This window comes from Zootoca vivipara, chromosome 14 (genome assembly GCF_963506605.1).
Source record: "Zootoca vivipara chromosome 14, rZooViv1.1, whole genome shotgun sequence".
Taxonomy (NCBI): domain Eukaryota; kingdom Metazoa; phylum Chordata; class Lepidosauria; order Squamata; family Lacertidae; genus Zootoca; species Zootoca vivipara.
In genome coordinates this window covers 9013734-9035353 of record NC_083289.1, presented here as the reverse complement: position 1 = coordinate 9035353, position 21620 = coordinate 9013734, and the positions used below count along the sequence as shown (strand labels likewise).

The 21620-nt window shown below is 47.1% G+C and overlaps 1 protein-coding gene across 1 annotated transcript in view; it reads left to right on the top strand.

Annotated features, from left to right (window-relative positions):
- Nucleotides 1–21620, top strand: part of HCN4 (hyperpolarization activated cyclic nucleotide gated potassium channel 4) — a 109364-nt gene that overhangs the window by 73818 nt on the left and 13926 nt on the right. The window contains exon 5 of the mRNA XM_035131546.2: nucleotides 13288–13506. Within this exon, the coding sequence (XP_034987437.1) occupies nucleotides 13288–13506 (219 nt within the window). The remainder of the gene's footprint in view (nucleotides 1–13287; nucleotides 13507–21620) is intronic.

Genomic DNA, 21620 nt, shown 5'->3' with positions numbered 1-21620 from the left:
CAAGAGTCGTGGTTTAGAGAGTGAGAGAGAAGGGTAGCAGCAGGAACATTCCAAAGACACAGTCCTGAGCTCTGTTCCCCCCCCCTGCATGTCAAGCACTTCATGCTGCAGGTGGGGCTGGCAGGGTGGGCATTGCCCAGGGAAAGAAGACCTTCTGAAATCAGGAAGCAGACATAGCTAAATTGAAAAAGGACTGTGGGCCGGGGTGGGGTGGGGTGACAAGGAGAAGGAGACGGCATACCTGCCAAGTTGCTGTTGGAGAAATAAGGGACCGGGCGGAAGTAGCAGACTGGAAGTAGCGCTGCCGCCATTTTGGAACTGGGCGGAGCATGCTCAGAAGTGACTTTTGATGCTGCTTTGCCCAGTTCCAAAATGGCTGCCATGCCGGAAGTCGCACTGCAGCCATTTTGGAACTGGGCAGAGCAGCATCAAAAGTCTCTTCTGAGCATACTCCGCCCAGTTCCAAAATGGTCACCGCGCCAGAATAAACCGGGGGGAAACAAAAAAATCTGTTTTTTCAGCTAGGAACAGCTGGAAAAACGGGGATTTCCCGGGGAATACGGGAGACTTGGCAGCTATGGGAGACGGTCCCCACTGGCTCAGCTCCCAGCCTCCAAATTTTCACCAGAAGCTGCGAACAGAGCCTACACATGCAGAACATGAACATGGGAAAGGAGGGGTGCTTTAGGGCTGTATTTTGGCTTTAGTTTTTGTCACAATAGCAGCCAGAAATCTCTAAGGGGGGAAATGTACGTATTTCCTTTCTCCTTTTCTGCAGCTGATCCAATAGTAAGAGAACTGACGGTGCAGGAACATCTTGCTAGTCCTTTGGCCAGGAGTGGGAACAGGCCTGAGGGTCAAATGCCTCAGGCCTCTCTCTCCGGCTGTTGGGACTCTCAGTGGGCTGAGATTATAATAAAATCGGCAAAAGCATAAACAAAAACGCCAGTAAATAGTGGTTGATTCAAAAGAAAAGAAAAATAATGTTGCAAAGCAGGCGTGCCCACTCTAGGGTAGAGGTGTCACCAGCCCCCTCAATATTCCTTAGCAGGGGGCTCAGCCCCCCCCCCATATTGATGGGGCAGGGGTGGCTGAATCACCGAGCTGAGCACGGCACAACATCAAAGGCAGGCTCTCCTGAGCATGAGAGAGGAGGAGTCACAGCCATTGAAGCTACATGGCACTGGGCAAGGCCTCCTCTTAGTGACACATGTGCAACACATGTGTGAAATCACAGGTACATGACACATGTCATGCACGCAACATCACACATGCGACACCCCCCCAAAAAAAATTTGGCCCAAGGCCTGTCTAAGCAATGGAGTTTTCAGAAGACGTTTGGAAGATACCTGAGATTCTTCCTGCCAAGTAGATTCTTCCTGTCCTGGTAGGGATTTCCACTGGTCAGGGCCTGCCACACAAAAGTCTCTGTCCCTAGTAAAGGCTAAAATTGAACTTCCTGGCTGCGGGCAACCACCAGAAGTGCCTCATCAGAGAATCTCGGCAATCCAGGTGGAGCATAAGGAATCAGCCACCCCTTAAGGCTCAAGTCATTTTGGGCGTTGCAGATTAGTCCAAGTATCTCGAACCTGCATTTCTGCAGAAATTTTATGGGAGTTTTCCTTCTCGAGCCAGTGCTGTTGGCACCATATTTTTCCCCAAGCATGTGCAAATACCTTCCCTGTGTTCATGCCAAGAAGAGACACCATTGATTACGCAAAAGCTCTTTTGCAACACAAGGGAGGCTCAGCCGCCGCCTGCTGCTGCCACCCCCCTCCAGACACGATTAGAGGATTTGGAATGATGTGTCCTCATACTCCCAAAACAGTGAGACCAGCCTCTAAAGGATATTAAGAAACATTTGTAAGGCAAGCGGTTTAGAGAGAGGTTGTTTATAGGGCCTGTTCGATGCTCATTTGCATTGGCAAATGTGGGACTGTGGACAAGGCATTATTGATGGTGTCGGTAATACGGAGAGACATTAGCCCTATCCCCTGCATTGGTAATTAACTGCCCCTCCAACTCCCGTTCTTCACAGAGAATGAATGCCTGAAGAGGGTTAGCTAGCATCAAATGTGTTGTGGGTTTACCCTGGTGCATACCGTATATGCCTTTGGGCTGAAGGTTTTCTGCCGTGTTAAGCTAAATCCAGCACAGTTTGCTCATCACTGCTTAAAATCTATAGGGCATGTCGCAGAAGTGGCTCACTGGATGGGGCAGAGCCATGACACTATCTTCCTGGCAGATGGGTCACTGTTGCTCACCAGGAAGGAGAGGAAGCAGGGAGATCAGCGCGGTGCAAACACAATGGCGGTAGCACTGCATTGGCTCTGCTCCTGTGCTGGCACTGTGCCAACCTGCGCCCCACCCCACCTTCCCCACTCCTGATAAGCTGAAAGGCTAGCCTGGCTGCTCCACTCCTCTCAGCAACCCACTTCTGGCCTCTAGGCATTCATGGTGGAATTTTGTACTAGGTAGATTAATACACAACTATGAGAATTGCAGCTCTGGGAGGGGACTAGGGGTCCCCTAACGACTCTCAGCATCTTTAATGATCTACATTTCTAAGGGTTCTTTGGGGGAAGCCACCACTGTTGAATGCAGGGGTTCTTAACCTGTGGTCCATGAACTCTTGTGGAGTCTGTGAACTGAGCACAAACAAGCAACTTTCCTAATACTGTACAATAAGATAAGCTATGTGCAAACTTTTGTACATGTTTGTATGAATTTCCCTGGTGTGGGGATTCGTAGCTTTCACAAAAGAGACCTGTGACCCCAAAAAATTTAAGAGCCACCAATGTAAAGTGTTATAATAGTGCTTTAGCCGTAAAGTACAGGCGGGGTGATAATTTCTGGGGGCCCTTTCAGCAGTCCAGTTACTAAGTCAGGGTGCACCCGAAGAGGCCACAAACTGGGAAACACAGGTCATGCCACACACCCACATCCACTTTGACCTTGAAGTCCTTGCCCTGATGCTATGGGTCACTGATGGGACTGTGGAGGAATTCTTGCTCGGCACCATCCCTCTCCATTGGCCATATTGCCTGGGGGTGATGGGAGTTGTAGTTCAGAACATCCGGAAAGGGACCACATGGATTACCCCTGCTCTATCTGCAGACAGATGTTGAAGTCTCTCTCTCTTTTCATTCCAATGCACTTACAGTGCGCTTTACGTGGCACAGTAGAAATGAGAGAGTGGAGATTTGAAGCAACTGATGCACTTGAGGACAAAGGACAAGAAATGCACATTGAGCACGGAGAATTATTGAATGCAGGCGAATACTTGCCTGACTCAACCTGCCAGCTGATAAGAGGGTTGGCACGCCAAGGAGCTTCATTCTGGTCCCCTGATTCCCTAGGCTCTCAGTTTTCTTGTGCTCACAAGCAAGCCCTGCCCAGTCCTGTCAGGCCCCTGTGGATCCTAATTTTGGAGGGTGTTGATTATTTTAATATTCTTACAGATTAACTCCTGGCTCGAGGGGGATGGGATGGAGACCTCTGCAGGGACAAGGGCTGTTTGAGAAAATACCTGCTTTCGAAGCAGATTCTCCAGGGAGTGCCGTGATATTGACTTCCTACAAAGAGCAGCTGGGGAGGTGGGAAATCCTGTAGTTTGAATCCTTTGCATTCAGGAGGTCCCAGTTTCGATCACCAGCACCTCCAAGCAGGGTTGGGAAAGATTCGCCGTCAGAAACCCTGCATAGCTTCTGTCAATCAGACAGCACCGAGTTAGATGGACCAGTAGAGTTCCTCTGTATAACGCAGCTTACGTTCCTAGTGCCAGGCCCTATCCAGCAGAAAACTTGGGGCTCGCTGTTATCTAGAAGCCAAATAGCATCTCTGTTTGCACAGCAGAAACAGAGAGGACTCAGCATCTCACACCAAACAGCTAATCCTTTGCAATATTATTTATTGATGGTTGCTTGTTATGTTATCCTTCAGCAACCTGCACAGGAAGCTGCCTTTGTAAGAGGTCAGACTGTTTCTCCATCTAGCCCAGTATTGCCTGCTCTGACTGGTAGCAGCTCTCCAGGGTCTCATGTGATGCCAGGAATTGAACTTGAGACCCTCAGTATGGAAACCTGCGCTCTGCCTCTAAGCCGCAGTCCTTTCCTATCCTGTTTCAGATCCTAGGCACAGACTTCTGTTTCTAACACGATGAAACCCTTTCTCTGATTTTGGGGTTGTGAACTAGCTGCTCTTATTTCCGAAGTGGAGCAGATAGATTCGGAGTCTTCTATTGTTCCTTTTTTAATTCCTTACCCTCAAATTTTACACAGAGCTCCGCGCATGCATTTACATCCAGCTTTAATTCTCCCTGTCCCCACCTCCTCCTGCACACACACACACACACACACACACACACACCGTTGCTCCTTCTGCATGGCATTTCATCAATGAGCCAGGGCACAGAAGGTGTCTCAGTAAAATAATGCACAAAAATAATCCTAATGTAATCATGCCAAAAGAGCAGCCGAAGAACTGTCTACACTGCATCTTTCCATTTCCTTCGATAGCCACTCGGATGCCTCTGAGAAGCCCATGTGCAGGGCATGATGGCAGTAGCAGTCTCTTGCTGGTGATGGCCAGCAACTGGCCTTCAAAGGCATGGCTCCCAGCCATGACGCCTGTGTTCTGCCTCCATGGCCTGAGGCAATGTACTGGGAATCACAAGTGGCTAGAGAGCTGTTGCTCTCAGATCCTGCTTGCAGGCATCTGGCTGGCTGCCGTGAGAACAGGATGGGCCATTGGCTTGATCCAGCAGGCTCTTCTCGTGTTCTTCTTCAACCACGGAGTTAATTGTAGGGCCATCATGACTGGTATTCATTGATAGATTTAGCATATCGCCTGTGAATTTGGTTAATCTCTTTTTAAAGCCATTTCAAGTTGTTGGCCACCGCTCCTCGCTGCAGTGAATTTCATATATGCTGTGTGAAGTTATTCCTTGTCCACTCTGAAACTCCCATTTTTCACCTTCATTGGGAAACTAGCGAAGTTCTATTATAAAGGGGGGGGGAGATATGTCTTTTCCAAAAAAGTGTTTTATCAACATACACGTACACATCTGTAATGGAAGGTTGCCAATGAGCCGATATATATCGGAAGGTTGTGGTTGGTCTGTACATGCTCCAATTTCAGAATTTTTGGAAATTCCCCTCGGCAAGGAAAAAAAAAGTGCTCGTCCTATGCTTTTGAAACAAACAAAACGAGGAAGCTTACAGAATAAGGTAAACCCACAGAATAAAATGATGGAAGGAGGGGGATCCACGTATCCCAAATTATGCTGATAACTATTGTTATTTTCATCTAATGTTCATTATTGTGACAGTTTGGGTAGTACTGCTGCTGCTGCTTGTAAAACACCAAAACTTTTATAAGCACCTTGCACATATTAAAAGATATACTGTATTTTTCGCTCCATAGGACACACCTGACCATAGGACGCACCTAGTTTTTTTAGAGTAGGAAAACAAGAAAAAAAATATACTCTGCTTTCTTGAATTGTCCCAGGCATAGCAGCCAACTCCTAGAGGCCTGGGTGCCTTTGCCTCCCCCCCCCCAATTAAATATTCGAGGAAGCTTCTTTTGCAAAGGGGGAAAGCTCCATTTTTTTTAGGACCAGCAGCTTTTTTGCAAATGGGAAAAGCCCTGTTTTTTGGGGGGGGGTCAGCTCACAGTTGTGCATCTTTTTTTTTTTTTTTTGCAAAGGGGGAAAGCTCCATTTTTGATGATCAGCTCAAAGTTGTTAAGCTTACCTTGCAAAGGGGAAAAAATCCTGTTTTATGGGGTTCAACTCACAGTTCTGCAGCTTCTCTAGGAAAGGTAAGGGACAAATTTCTACAGTTTCCAGACAGATAATCTAATCGGCCAGTCACATGTTGCTGGGGAAACAAGCAGCCTCTCTCTGCAGACAACAATTGAGGCCTGGGCAAGGGGCCTGGGCGGGCCAGGAAGGGAGCTAGCTCCCTTATCTCCCTCCCCGATCTCTTGCAATCAGCTGCTGAGCGGGTTCCTTTCAACACTCTCTTTCCCTCTTGTTCGCCTTTAGCTCTTTCTTTTTTCTTTCTTTTAAAAAGGCACGATCTGCCTTTGGCCCCTGGGCAATTTGGCTCCAGGGACCACGCATTCACTCCATAAGACGCACAGACATTTCCTCTTACTTTTTAGGAGGAAAAAAGTGTGTCTTACTTTTTTATGCTTCACAGGTTCACATCCGAATAAACAAAATGCAGAAGGAAGCTGCCTTATACCAAGTCAGACCATTAGGTCCATCTAGCTCAGTATTGTCTACACTGACTGGCAGAAGCTTGCCAGGATTTCAGGCAGGGGTCTCTTCCAGCCCTACCTGGAGATGCCTGTGGGGATTGAACCCGGGATCTTCTGCATGCAAAACAGATGATCTGCCACTGAGCTATGGTCCTTTTTAGATTGGGGAATGGGGAGGGGAGAAAAAACAACAAAGGCAAGTAATGTAGCAGGTGCCTCTTCCCTGCCCGATGGATGGAGCCAGGCTGCTCTTCCCTGTGGTAGGATGTTCTTCCTGGAAAGCAGGGGGTCAGCCTCCCCAGTGGTTCTTAGTCCCCTAGCTAATGTCAAAGGCCAGAGTGTGCTTCTGTTTGATGCTACAGTCCTGGGACAAGGTTTAGGTATATAGGGAGGGAGAGTTGGTATGTAATTTTATTTGTTTGTTTGTTTGTTTGTTGAATTTATATACAGCCCTGTACCCAGATGTCTAATGCTGAGACAATGGAGTGTTTAAAGAACTTTGAATTTTGCAAACTCTGATCCCTTACCTCTGAGACTAAAGTTCAGATCATAAATTTAGCTACAGTATTTGCCGGCTTTCTCGTTTTCCAAATGCAGTTCTCGGCTAAAAATCAATCCATCAAAATGCATTTGTAAGTGTGTACTTTGAAAAACAACAACATGCGTTTAGAAACACATCTTTCGATACATATTTCAAAGCAAAATCTCAGGCCAATGCAAAGTCTCAGATTAATGCAGAAATGTGATGAAATGGACGCATGAGTAACACATATAAATGTGACATGAGGTGGAAACAGAGTGATTTGTCCATTCATAGCAGAGCCCTGAGGACATAAGAAGGACTGTCTTTCACCTAATTTACCTGATCTCCCAGAGACTTTGCTTCCTGCCCAACCTTGGATATTAGTTTTATGCCTTCTTGCATATAACCAGCCCAGAAGGTGGCTGTGGCTGTCAGCTTCCTCCTCCTTAGCCTCAGCGTTGCCCTTGTAGACCTCAGCAAGGTGGAGGATGGGGACAAAAGTAACATTTGTTGGTTCTGTCTGCCCTTGGCTCTGCTCCACCTGCTGTTGGGCTCTCTGCTCTCTGCTCCACCAGTCCCAGTGGGAATCAGCCGCCACTGCCTTCTGTACATTATTAAGCTACAACTCCCATCATCCCTGACCTGTTGGTGCATGAGCATCTACTCTTGGGTTTTCTTTTCTTTCTGCAGCAGAGTTCTTTTTGCAGAAAAGTTTTCCTGCATCTTTAACTTATTTACAGCAGCAGCAGCAGCAGCAGCATCCCAGCTATCTCTTTGTGAAATTCCCATTACAGGAATAAACACCATTTGGTTCTGTTTCTCATAACCTTTATTATTAACAAAACTTTACACTGGTCATTAATAAAGAAAAAGAAATGAAGAAACAATCTTTTCCTCTTTTTAGCCAGAGACCTAATGCTGGCTCATCCACATGCTCATTTACACTGGCCCAGACTTAGTTGATCGCGTGCCCTGATAAGATCAAGCACCTGTTGCTGGGGAAATTTTCCGTTGCCTAGCAACTTGCTCAAGGCCATTTACAAGTTTCTTCTAGAGCAGGGGTCGGCAAGGTTTACCTCTCCTGGGCCAGTTCACTCCAGCGGAGATCCCTCCATGGGCTGGATCGCGCACGCGCCTGAGCGCATGTGCTTGCAATTTCCGGCGTTTGCGCAGACGCGATTTCCGGCACCGCGGAAGCGAGTCCCTGCGCTGCGCTGTGCCAGTTTAGCACAGTGCATGGGGACTCACTGAGTGGGTGGCTCGGTTCGGGGGCGGATCGTGGGGCGGTTAGACCCCCGTGGGCTGCTTGTGGCCCACGGGCCTTAGGTTGCCGACCCCTGTTCTACAGTATTCCAACTTGGCCATACCAGCAGAGGCTGATAGGAGTTGTAGTCCAAACCATCCGGAAGCCAACAGCTGGTATAAGCCCCAGCTGGCAGCAACTTCCCCAGATAGTGATGTCTCTCAGCCCTTCTCTATCTGGAGATGTCAGGGACTTAGTGCTCTACCAGCTACAGCCCTTGCCCTAGCTCCTCTGAGCAGCAGTGCCCAAGGCCGAGCAATTGCCCCAGGAAATGCAGCTTTGAGTCTCCTTCTTATCTCCAAACAGGAAGGGAAGGTTCCCCCTGGGAATCGTTGCCCTGTCGCCAAGCCAGAACTCACCCGCCACCTCTCCTACATAAAATCAGCAGTACAGATGTGTCATAATGCTGCAGGAACAATCTGTTCATTAAAATAGGGATCTATTTTTGAAGTGCCATCAGTGCTCCACATCCACATTGTGGACGATGCACACAAAACAGAAGCATTTTGCCACCTTTGCATGCAGCTGTGGTGCTGTGGCAGGAGTGCCGCGCTTAGACCAGGAAGACCTGAATTGAAATTCCTGCTCACAGACAAAGCTTTGCTGAGGGCACTTCTGGACTGTCAACATTTTCCGGTGGGATTCGATCGCATGCAGGCAAATCCAGGTTGCACAATTAATGTTGACTGAGGAGGTCTTGTGCAACAAACCTGCTCCCCCAATAGATCAGACTTCTCACGATGGGGGAAGAGGTGGGTAAAATCAACTGGGAAACTGGGATAGCACTTGTTTTAATGCAAGGTCATCTAACCTCCCTGTAAGCAAATCGGAATGAACACTCGATAAACAGGTCGTACGGGGTGACCTTGGACCTGTCGCTATTTCTCAGTGTGGCCTCCCTGAGAGGCTCGTTGTGAGGTTAAAATGGGGATACCATGTGTGCTGCCTTCAGTTCAATAGAGGATAGATCGGATTAAGAGTGTAATAAAAAGAAAGAGATGCACAAATAAATTCCAGTGAGGCTGGGTCACATAAGGATACAGCCCGTCCTTCTCAAGGATGCTGTTGCATGCAGCCATGGCTGAAGAGGAGATCGCCTCTGAACAGCCATCTGATGGGTGACTCTGAGTCATCTACATCAGGAGTGGGAAACCTCAGTCCCAGCTCTCAAATGTGGCCCTCTAAGCCTCTCAGGGCGGCCCTCAAGATCTGTTCACACCTTCTCCTCAGCCACACGGTCTACTTGCCCTGCTTCACAGCCTCCTTGAGTTCTCTTAGCAGGATGTAATGTGTCCCTGAATTCTGATAATTTCTTTTGGTTGTCTGGGTGGAGAAAAGAGAGTTGCCTAAGAGTGTGTGTGGAAACTAGCCTGGTGCACAGTGGTACAAATGACTTTCGTTGCTCTGCCCACCTTTGCTTCTGGTCATGACCACAGCTGTCATGTGACCCCTGGAAGATTGGCCAGGAGGGAAGGTAGCCCCCCAAGGTTGAAAGGGTTCTCCATCTCTGTTCCACATGTCTGGGCTTAGGGGATGCAAGCAAAGAGGTCCGAGAACTTGACTCAACTTCCTCATGCGTTTATGTCTTGGTGCCTTTCTTTTCAAACATGCTCATTCTTACTGGATTTCTCCTTTGCTGCTGGTGTGTGGCCTGGAGAGAGCAGCCCTTCTCTGCCTGGAGGCACCAGGCCTGCTTTGCAAGGGATCTAGACTAGTGGCTTTCAGACCCCACCAGAATCTTAACTGCTCTTAGCTGTGCAATGGGGTGGTCTAAAGATGGCTCCATTCCTTTTCTCTTTAGTAGGACACTTGGAGATGGGAACTGATAAGGGCCTCAGAGGTGGTAACCAAAGGATCCCAGTGGCATTGGAGAGCATGCCTGAATTTCTCCCCTATGCCATCCCCATTGTTAGCAAACTTAGCCTAGACAGGTTGGCGCCAAAGGACAGGTGTCTCTTTGTGAAGCTCTCAAGTTTGTGTGTGTGTGTGTGGCCCTTTTGTTGGGTTGCCCATTCAATGATTTGGAACAACGGTGCCTATCAGAACAGGCTGTTCACAGGGTAACTCAACACCAGCACTTGATCTGTTTGCTGTCCTGCCTGAATGGCACTTGCCATTCTCCAAGGGACCAACCCTTGCTTGAACCTGACTGATGTTGCAAGGTGACACGATGGCACGGCCAATGGCTGGGGTGACATCTCGGTAACTTTCCACTGATGCCAGAGAGAAAGAGGAGGCCTCGGGGGCACAGAGCAGTGGATCCTGCCATTCCATCCTGCTCCGTTTTGATTTGAGAAGCAAATTCTTACATGGCACAGGAGTACTTCCCACAACGCTGAGAGCTGTAATGGGGAGAAAAGGGCCCCAAGTCTTCAGTTGGGCATAGCAGGTCACGAGAACATCAGAAGTGGCTTGCAGGTTCAGGCCAGTGGGCCATCAACTCCAGCATCCTGTTCTCACAGGGGCCAACCAAATTCCCATGGAATCATGCAAGCTAGACCTGAGCACAGCAGCACTGTGTGCCCTTCTTCAGCTTCCAGCCACTGGCTTTCAGAAGCATTGCTGCTCCAACCATGGTGGCAGAGCATTGCCATCAGGATTAGTAGTCACTGATATCCCTCATGAATGGATAGGTCCTGTAGGTTCATTTCCCCATCGGTTATGGGTAGTAAACATAGTGCCCATTAACTTTGGGAGGTCCCAGCCCCCTTAAATATTTGAGGGGGGCAAAGGGACCTCGACCCCTAGGAGTTGACTCCTATGATCTATGTCAGGCACGTCCAATAGGTAGATCATGATCTACCGGTAGATCACTGGATGTCTGTGGTAGATCACTGGTAGATCACTGGCTCCCCCCAAAGAAGCTCAACAACTTTGGCTCCCCTAAAAAATGCTCAACATTTTAGCCCTTCACCCCCCCCCCAAGAAAAGAGGGCTTTCCTCCCACCTCAGAAAAGCTCAACAGCTCTGACCTGAACCCCTAAAAATGGGTCTTCCTCCTTCCTAAAAAAATCTCAACAACTTTGACCTGAACCCCTAAAAAACAGGGCTTTCCTCCTCCCTAAAAAAGCTCAACAACTTTGACCTGAACCCCCCAAAAGGGGGTAGATCACTGCCAGTTTTTAACTCTGTGTGTAGATCGCAGTCTCTTTGGAGTTGGCCACCCCTGATCTATGTGATTCCTCCAGGAAGCCCTGCCTTCACTCTCAGTTGCCCCCAGTGATGTTGTTACATGGCTGGATCTGAATACAGAATATATCTTTTTGCTACATAATCCCTGACTGGATGCTCACCGATGTGACTGACTAAACCAGGATGAAGAAGTAGCACGGGTTTTTTTGGGGGGGGGTGGTGGTGTGATAATGCCAAAGCTATTGTACACAAATGGAACAATAGCGGCAAATGAATTTTTTTAAATAAAAAAATACTTAAGCAAGTGTTTCTGGGGAGACAATCTTTATCTTGCCAAAATTTATGTTTCTGACCCTGCAATTGAAATTTGAGAATATTTGGCACACTCCTAGGAATTGTAGATTTCCCCTCTGCTTATTCAAGGAGCATTTTAAAGGTGGGCTGGTGATTGCAATGTACTGTTGAAAATAAGTATTGCTAGTTGTAAAAGCTAGTTGTTTCAAGCTCTGGTGTGATTACTGCATTTCACCTGCTGCATACTTATCTCTGTATCAGGGGTGCCGTTTCAGGTTTCAGAAGGGAAAATTGATTCATTTATCATTCTTTTTATCAGATGAATTAATTAGGAATACGAAAGCAGAGGAGGGAGGCCAGCATAATCAATGACCACACCCTTTTGTCGTTCTCATCATGTGGGGTGGGAAAGGTGGTTAACACAGGGGAAGGTTTAAAAAGCCTACATTTTATGGGTTTCAGGGGAAATGCCCCAGTGTGTGCATCATAGGATGTGAGGGGGTGCAGATGATACTGTGTAGAAGGAAAGTGCTGGAAGTTTAGCAAATGCCCTTTGCTGAATGAGAAGGCGTGCTCATGTTTCAGGAGACTGTTTGAATGACAGCAACACCATTTAATGCAGGGAAGTCTTCTGGAAGAGGCACCTACCTGTTTAGGAAAGGCATGTTGACAGAGTGCAATAGATTTTGCAACAGGCTGTGTTAAATAGATTTTGCAAACAGATGGTTCGGAATAGTGTGCAATAGACGTTCTATAAAATAGCACGAAATGGATTTTGCAATCAATGGTGGAACATCTGCACAGTAAATTTGGCAACAGGCGGTATAAAATAGGGTGCCATAGATTCCTGGCACATGGTGACGCTGCATGTCATTGGATCATTTGTGTGCATATATGTCTGCATATTTGTCTGTTGGGGGGGGGGTATTTGTTTGTGCCTATCTTCTGTGTAAAAGCCTGCCCTTTTTAGGATGCAAAAGGCGCTTCTCATCTCCCAATACTGCTCTGTTTCCAAAGCGGGGATTTTCTTCAGCTCCTGATTTGAACAGGCCCTCTCTCTGTGGACCCTGGCGAGCAAACTTGCCTGCAAAGGCAGAATTCCAAGCAGCACTGGGTGACTCGGTCTGCCCACTCTTTTATTTTCACACAATGCCCCAAAGCAATTCTAGGTCAGGAGCACTGTGGGGAAATTAAAGGGGTGGACAGATCCAGCCACCTCTCACTGCTTGGAGTGCCAGGCCAAGGCTCTGCCAGGTGGAGGGGCCCTGGAAGATGCCCAAAGATGCCACTTGCCAATTCCCAGTAAAGTCCTTTGGAGCACCAAAGGGATTGGTGAGCATTTTACTAGCAGTGACATGCCTAGACCTGTGCTGCCATGTGTGCTGGGCAAAATCAATCAAATAATAATAATAATAATAAAGCATCACCACAAGGCTGGCATGTGGTAGAGGTACAGCTGTGCCTCAGATGTCGAACGGAATCCATTCCGGAAGTCCATTCGACTTCCAAAATGTTCCGAAACCAAGGCATGGCTTCCGATTGGCTGCAGGAAGCTCCTGCAGCCAATCGGAAGCCGCATCGGACGTTCGGGTTCCAAAGAACATTCGCAAACCGGAACGCTCACTTCTGGGTTTGCGGCGTTCGGGAGCCAAAACGTTCGACTCTCAAGGCGTTCGGGATCCAAGGTATGTGCAGATCTGTTTTGCAAAGTCCTCGCAGGCTTTTGTCCTCCTTGTGTCTTGTAACTTTTGTCTGTCTGTCTCTTTAGAATGACTCCTGGGGGAAGCAATATTCCTATGCGCTGTTCAAGGCTATGAGCCACATGCTGTGTATCGGCTATGGGCAGCAAGCCCCAGTGGGCATGTCCGACGTATGGCTCACTATGCTGAGCATGATTGTCGGGGCCACCTGCTATGCCATGTTCATCGGCCACGCCACAGCCCTCATCCAGTCTTTGGACTCCTCGCGTCGGCAGTATCAGGAGAAGGTAAGCTATTTGGCCTTGTGGACAGTTGCAGTGTGTGTGTGTGTGTGTGTGTGTGTGTGTGTGTGTGTGTGTGTGTTCAAACAGCCACCTTCACCCTACAAGCGAAGGAGCATTTGAGCAAGTTAGTTAAGGGTCCTGGGAATTGTTTTGTGATGAGTCCACTACAGTTCCCAGGATTCTTTGGGGGAAGTCATGTGCTTTAATTGTGCTTTAAATGTAAGGTGTGTACACCCCCTTGGATACTAAGAAACACCTTTGTCGTGTGCGATCAGCAGAATTTGATTGTGTACAAGCAAGAAGACGCATGAAAACCGTACAGATGCTTGCAGAAAAGCAGAATCATTATGCCAGCTCCCGTTCATATAAATTACACTTGCAAATTAGCCATTCCACTCTGATGGCTATTTGGGGGTTATTGGTGATGTTTGGAGTGTCCTGAGGAGGGCATTGGTGCACACATTTTTCCAGGGTGGGGTGGGGGGAGCAGATACAACACATTTTTTGTGTCTGTATTTTGTCCATGTGCCTCTGCTTTTTGGCTATGATTGCTTCATGCTACGATGTGTTGTCGAATAGGTACATTTTTAGGTCAGTCTGTGGGGTTTGGCTCTGGGTTGACTTTTTTTGAGTTTTGGTGTTTAGTTTGTTGTGATTTCCTATTTGGGGGGACTGTGAGTTGGGGTGGGGGCTCTTTGCAGTTTGGTATAACTGGGCACTCTGTGACTGGTTGATTCTTCTCCTCTCACATATTCTGGGGAGGGACCTTTGAGCCGTGGTGCTCTGCATGCAGAAGGTTTGAGCTTCAACCCCTGGTATCTCCAGCTCAACAGGATCGAGTAGCAATTGATGGGAAAGACCTCTCTCAGCCAGAGGCCCCAAAGAGCTACTGCCCATCAGAGTAGGCAGCAGTGAGGAAGGTGGACAAATAATCACACGCTCCCTGTGGATTGTAGCTTCCTACATTCACCTTGTTCTCTGATAGGTTTTTAAACTAAAACTTGGTTGGCTCATAATTTGTATCTATGAATAGCAAAGTTCAAAAGCTTAGAAGTTGGAGCTGCCTGGAGTTCCTCGCCACCCACTCGGTCTCATTCAGACATTGCTAGCATTGCCTAAAATGAAAGATAAACACACAGGAGTCTGACAGAAGTTGTACCTCTGTGGCATCTGGAGGGCCAAGGATTCCCCATGTCTGCATTAGAGGAAGGCACCAGGAAAGATTCTGGGCCCAAGGGAGGCATTGGGAGCTTTCCCATCTGTCCTGCTGAACATCTTGGGGGGTGAGACCAGCTAGGTGTGCTGTTTTCCAACACATTTACCATCTTCCTTCCCCATTCATGTTCCTAGTGTGTTACTTCAAATTTGCGGGCAGAAACATCCCTCCCCGATCTATTGCAATCAGCTGCTGAGCGGGTTCCTTTCAATGCACTCATTCCCTCTTGTTAGCCTTTAGCCCTTTCTTTTTAAAAAAGAAAAAAGCACGACCTGCCTTTAGCCCCTGGGCGATTCGGCTCCAGGGACCACACATTTGCTCCATAAGACGCACAGACATTTCCTCTTACTTTTTAGGAAGAAAAAGGTGTGTCTTATGGAACGAAAAATACGGTATTGTGTATGTATCATGGACAGCAGTCACTGGTAGCTTCTCCTCCATGAATTTGTCCAATCCTCTTTTAAGGCCATCCAAGTTGGTGGCCATGATTGTGTAATGGTGTAGGTAGCTTCCTCACGAGTAAGCGGCTCGAAACCCTGTGCTTGGTTTTTACAGGGTTTTATTATATACATATGTACAAGACAGAGCATCAAAAAGCATGACTGTACTAATCCGATTCAGAATCCGGAAGCGCCTCCCTCCATGATTTCCACCAGCATAACCCCCGCGGCACGCTGAACCTCCTCCGTTAGTCCCTCCTCTTCCCCCCCCCTCCTCTGTTGGGGTGAGGGTGCTGGTGGAGCACCCTCTCCACTAGAGCTGCTCAGCTGAGGGACCGGTGCTGTGGCTCCTGGAGCCTCCTCCTCTTGAGTGCTTGGGTCCTCCCTCTGCAACTCTCCCTCTGGAGCTCCCATCTCCACAACATCCCTAAGGGCTTGCATCTCCTCCCGAGCCTCTGTCTCATCTTCCAGAGGAAGCTGCCAGGCACTGGCAGCGTTTGAGAGCCCTCGCTCCGACCACCAGGCTCTCCGCTGACCCCTGGTGGTTCCCTGACACCCTGCCCCTTGTGTGCTGCATGAAGTTTCTCTTTCCTGAATCTTCCAATGTTCAGTTCAATTAGAGTCCCTGAGAGGGAGAAAAACGAGTATCTATCTGCTTTCTCCATAGAGGGTACCCAGCACAATGTACACCATTTTGCAAGACAAATTTATGTCCAATTCTTTGGGCTTCCTGGTTGCTAGGGCAAACTTTGCAAGTGTGTGTATCAAATATTTATCCCCCTCAGATACCAAATCTTCCTTCATTATTATGATTTTCTTTTTCTACATTGATTTATTATAATAAACCGGGCACTGCCTTTCAGCCATAGTTGCAGTTCAAGATGGCTTAGCAAAATTTCATTAAAAAGACATTAAAACTATATGAATAGAACTGGAAGACATGCCCATCAATAATGACATTAAGAGCAGCAGTTGAAAAGTCAGCGGCAGATAAACTAACCAAACAAGTCTACCTCCCCACTTAAATTCTATGAAAACAGGACAGGCTTTTCCTAGGATCACAAAAGGTCCTCTCTCCAGTAGCAGTGCATCTTATGTGATAATGCCCGAAGTGGTGTGTCGGATGGTCATCTCAGTTTGCACAGGAACAAGAGAACCTCCAGTTGCTCTGGTTCCAGCCTGTTTAGGTCTTTTTAAAGATCAGAAGCAGCCCTTTGCATTGTGCCTGGAACCAAAGTGGGAGCGAATCTTACTTATTTTATTCATTCATTTCATAAAATGCACGCACCGCCTGACTGTTGAAAACCTCAAAGTGGTTTACAAAAACAATAAAACAAGACAATTATCAGGGTAATAAGGCTGCTTCCAGATGAACATCTGGTCATGATTTGCTTACAAAACGTTCTGATGTTTGTGGGGAGGTTGGACGATGTTGCATCGAGCAAAAGTTACCCTACACTTCCCAGCACATTTCTCCATCACTTTCCTTATGGGGGAGAGGGGAAGGTGGGTTCCTTGCCCAAGAGCTAGAAGTCAACTGCAATTGTGCAATGTGAGATTGCTGATAGGTGATTGAATCCCACCCCTGAATAGTGACCATTTGGGTGGGACACAACAAAGTTGTTTCATGCCTGGAGCAAAGTCTGCTCACACAATGGGACTTTTGCTCCCTCTTTTTCCTCATGTCACCCACACCCCGGGGCCCCCTAAATCTGCTCTGGAGGTGTACAGGAGGGGGGGAGAGGGGAAATATCATGTTGCATAAGCGGACCTTCTTCTACACATGCATAGTCCACTTAACTTTACGTCGAATCCCACCCAGAGTGTCCCTAAATACAGGAAGAGCACTGTGAATAGGGAAAAGCTATGTGTATCGTATTAGGTGAGTGTTTCCTTAAAAGGTTGATCTGATTTTGAAGTCAACTGTAGAGCTTGCCTTTCTGGCTTGATCCAGGTCAATAATGGTGATGGATGGATTCCTAGGCAAGAGGTCTCAAGGGAAGAGGAAGGAGGAGAAGGGTGGGTTTTAATGAAAAGCAAACACCTGAGAACAGGAACGTTATGCTAACATAGCCCTGCATGGATCCAACCCCATTGTGTCAGGATATCTTTCAGGCATAAGCAGATCCATCGAACGGTGTCTCACGAGACGTATATTTGGATGCGTTTCAAAGAAATGTTATTTCCCCAGGGTGCCTGAAGAAATATAGCCACCGAGAAGAGAGATTATTCAATTTCCTGTGGGAGACAAAGGGGCAACGGATGGCCTACAGCTAATGAATATTTACTTCCTGCCGGCCTTGCTAGAACTCTGAATAGCCTTGTTTGAAATGAGGACACTGGGTGATTTACAGTCCCAACCATTCAGTTTAGGAATATGCAGGCAGCCAAGGATATTTTAAGCAGAACTTCAAAAGTTTTGCAGCTGAGTGGACCGATGAGAGCTTTCCCCAATCAGGTGCTCAGTAGATGTTTTGGATTACAACTCCCATCAGCAATGGCCAGAACCACCAGTGGTCAGGGGTGGCAGGACTTTTGGTTCAACTGCATCTGGAGGGCACCAGACTGAGAAGGTCTGGTGCAGAGCATCTGAAACAGAAAAAAAGAAGGGGTGTTAAAAAGTCATCTTTGCATCATCTTGTCCCAGCAGTGATGGGTAGCCTGGGGGTTGTTCTCTGGGTATCTTAAAGCTAAAATGCACATTCAGGAAGATCACATGGTAAGCCCTTCCTTGACTGTGCTACTTCTATATTTCTGCAAGTGTGAACTTCTGCCCTCGTTTAAAAAACTGTAGACAAAACGTATCTCAGGGAGAAGAGTGCAAAAACTAGCTATGCCACTCACTTCATGGAATGTCAAATTTTCTGCGTAAGCTGACTGGGGCTGATGGGAGTTGTAGTCCAGAAGATTTGGAGGGCATCACTTTGGGGAAGGCTAGAATAAAGGAACTTCCTGAATGTGTGTTCTTCATCAAGCCATCTTATCTCAAGCCCCATCCTCTCCTCTCCATCTGCTTCCGTAGCTGAACTCTTCAGCTTTGGCCAAGAATGCAAGGCAGGACAATGAGTAAGATGTGTGATGCTCCTACGGCAGGGCTAGCCAATGCAGTGCTCTCCAGATGTTGTTGGATTTCAGCTCCCATCAGCCCCAGTCAGCATGGCCTATGAACAGGGTTGATGGGAGTTGGAGTCCTGAGGTGTTTAGGGCTCCAGCTCCATTGGCTAGCCATGTCCCACTTTGGAGTGGGAAATATTCACAGAGCTGTTCTGTCACCCTCATTTGGACACCCGCAGGAGACTGCCCTGTGTGTACAAGGAAGAGGCAACAGGAAGAATTATGGCACTTACCTGGTACAGTGGTACCTCGGTTTATGAACACATTGGTTCCAGAGGTCTGTTCATAAACTGAAGCATTCATAAACTGAAGCGAACTTTCCCATTGAAAGTAATGGAAAGTGGATTAATCTGTTCCAGACGGTCCACGGAGTACTTAAACTGAAGCGTTCATAAACTGAAGTGAACTTTCCCATTGAAAGTAATGGAAAGTGAATTAATCTGTTCCAGATGGGTCCGCAGCGTTCGTAAACCGAAAATTCGTAAACCGAGGTGTTCATAAACCAAGGTTCCACTGTACAAGGTTCTGGTGCTGTCAAGTTTTTTCAATGTATTGTTTAAAGTTCTTTATCTATTCTCCGGAATCAAGTTCAGAGATAAAAACATGCCTTCACACTAGGGATAGGTCAATCTATTGGTTTGGTTTCTCTTTTTTTTCTCTTTTTTCCAATCTTAAATTCAGTTTGTGATGGATGGATGGATGGATGGATGGATGGATGGATGGATGGATGGATTTAAAACATCCTCATGTAAATCTATCAGTGTTTTAGTGTTTATTTCTCCTAAGCCACACCTTTTCTCTTTTTTTGTGCAAAGCAGCATTTCCCCGATATAAGGCATTTTTGTAGGCTGCTTTCACCAATATATGCATGTTTCTTCTCACTTTACCCTGGTGTATGCATTTTTGTACACATGACTTGGCTGCAGAACTGCATTGCAAAATTCGCAGAAGTGCAAATTTCAAAAGATGGGCTTGCCTTTCCGTTCCTGTCCTGTTTCAGGAAGTGTGAATACGTAGATTTGCTTTTAAATGCAACTTCAATAAAATTGCTCGAACAACCATAGTCCCCTACATACTTTTAAGTAGCTAGCAATACCCTGTTATTGCCCCTAGTGTCCCAGTTTGGTGTTATTTGGGGAGAGAATGTTGTAGTTTTAGAGATACCCATGAAATGGCATGCGGCTGACAGGAGGCCCTATTGCTTTTTCCTGAGAGAGAGACATCCGACACCGAGAACAATGTTAACCATTGTGAGGTGCTCCTACAACAGAGATCCATTAGTTAATAGCAGTGTAATTGATTTCCAGCCACTAAGAACGTGGTGAACCATTTGACATGGGTCATTAGTGGCAGCACTCATGAATATTCCCGACCATCTTAGCTGTGGGCGGCTCAAGACAAGAGGCAGCAAAGTTCCAGGAAACCCCATCAGCATCCACTCTGCTTCCTTGAATACACTAAGCCAGGCATCCCCAAACTGTGGCCCTCCAGATGTTTTGGCCTTCAACTCCCATGATCCCTAGCTAACAGGACCAGTGGTCAGGGATGATGGGAATTGTAGTCCAAAACATCTGGAGGGCTGAAGTTTTGGGATGCCTGCACTAAGCCGTCCTCCCTGATCTTTGGCTTCTTCAGGTGGTTATCATGCAAGGCATGGTAGAACAGGCCATCCCAGCAGCAAATGAGTAACACTCAAATGAGTAGAGGGATGGAGAAATGTGATTCCATTTGCATTTAAAGTTGAATCTGTCAGATCTGCACTTTCCGAAACAATATATTGTGAGTTGAAATGCAGCCCCTTTGAAATTTGCACTCCAAAACTGGCAATGCAGCTCTGTGGACAAATACACATAGGCAAGGCTTCATGGAAATGAAGGTACTGCTAAAAACGGCACACAAAAATGCATTAGATTGGGAGAGATGGCTTGCAAAAATGTGTGCGCAACAGCAGAAACGGCACATGAAAAAGGGGTCGATTAGGATGAAGTCACACAAAATTGCTGGTGAATTTTCACAAGGAAATTTGCATCTGGAAGGCCACAGGTCCCCCATTGCTAAATCACAGCAACGTTCATCAACTTGGTACCCTCAAGATCTTTTGGCCTACAACTCCTGCATTCTCCGACTTTAGCCCCATTCTCTGACTTTAGCCCCATTCCATGTAGTGAGGTTTTGCTTTTGTGTTGTTGGGTTGTTGTTGTTTCCCTTCTGGGATAGCAGTCAGGGGGGAGAGAATGGAGCAGCCCTTGAGGGATTCTGAGAATTTGCAAGGAACTCTTGAAGCATCCAGTTGACGGGAGCAATGGCAACTGCCAGGCCACTTGCCCATCACTAGCCCTGGTCCTGGTTGGGCAGCGGAAAGAGACAGGGCATTGCTATGTAGAACAGGGTGGGATCCGCCGCCTATCAATCCCACCCAGCACCGCCGGTGTCACAAATGAAGGGAACGGTAGTTCAGCAACCTCTGGAGGGCGCCATTTGCAGGGGAAGAGCATAAACAAATGCGCAATTTTCACATGCAGGCCCTCGCACTCCAAATGCCACAGATAATTTTGTTAGGGCTGGGGTCCGACTGTGCTGCCTTCTTCGCTATCAATCTATGATGCAACCAATTAACTAACCTCAAAGTTGGTGCCAAGAGCAAGCCTTTTAAAATTAAGTTGCCCAGCATTTGGAAGCAAGTTAATGTTTAACTTTCATTTACATTATGTGCTACCAGGCCCCGATTTAGGTTTGATGAGGCCCTAAGCTACTGAAGGCTTTATATGTCCAGCTGCCCTTTGTCAACAACAAATTGTGGCTGTTTTTTGTGTTGAATAAATGCTATATGGTAATTTATGGACCTAATAGGCATTTAAAGCCATTTGCACATAAAAAATCATGCATTTTATCAAAGTACACCCAAGCTTTTTTCCTTTAATTTTTTTGGGAGCCCCCAAGAGAGTGGGGCTCTAAGCTATAGCTTTTTTAGCTTATACATAAATCCAGCACAGCATGCTACATAGAATTCCATCGCTTTGACCTTTCTTTTTAGTTTCATTCATGGTTTCATTCATGGTTTCATTCATGGTTTCATCCATGACAGAAGTTTGGCTAAGGAGCGCTTTGATTTAACACTTTTGCTGCCAGTCGTTTTCCTTTCTGAACCCCCAACTGCTTTTCTCCAATGGTGGGGGGAGTCACAGGGTCCTGTATCTTTTCCCCCAGAAGTTGGGGGGGGGAGAGAGAAGCCCACCTCCTGGAAAAGATTAAGCTGCCCCTTCTTCTTTCACTTGCAATGCCCTATTCAAGAACTTAGTGTCTGTTGCTGCTTCTGGAGTAGGGAAAGTTATATAGTTTGACTCTTA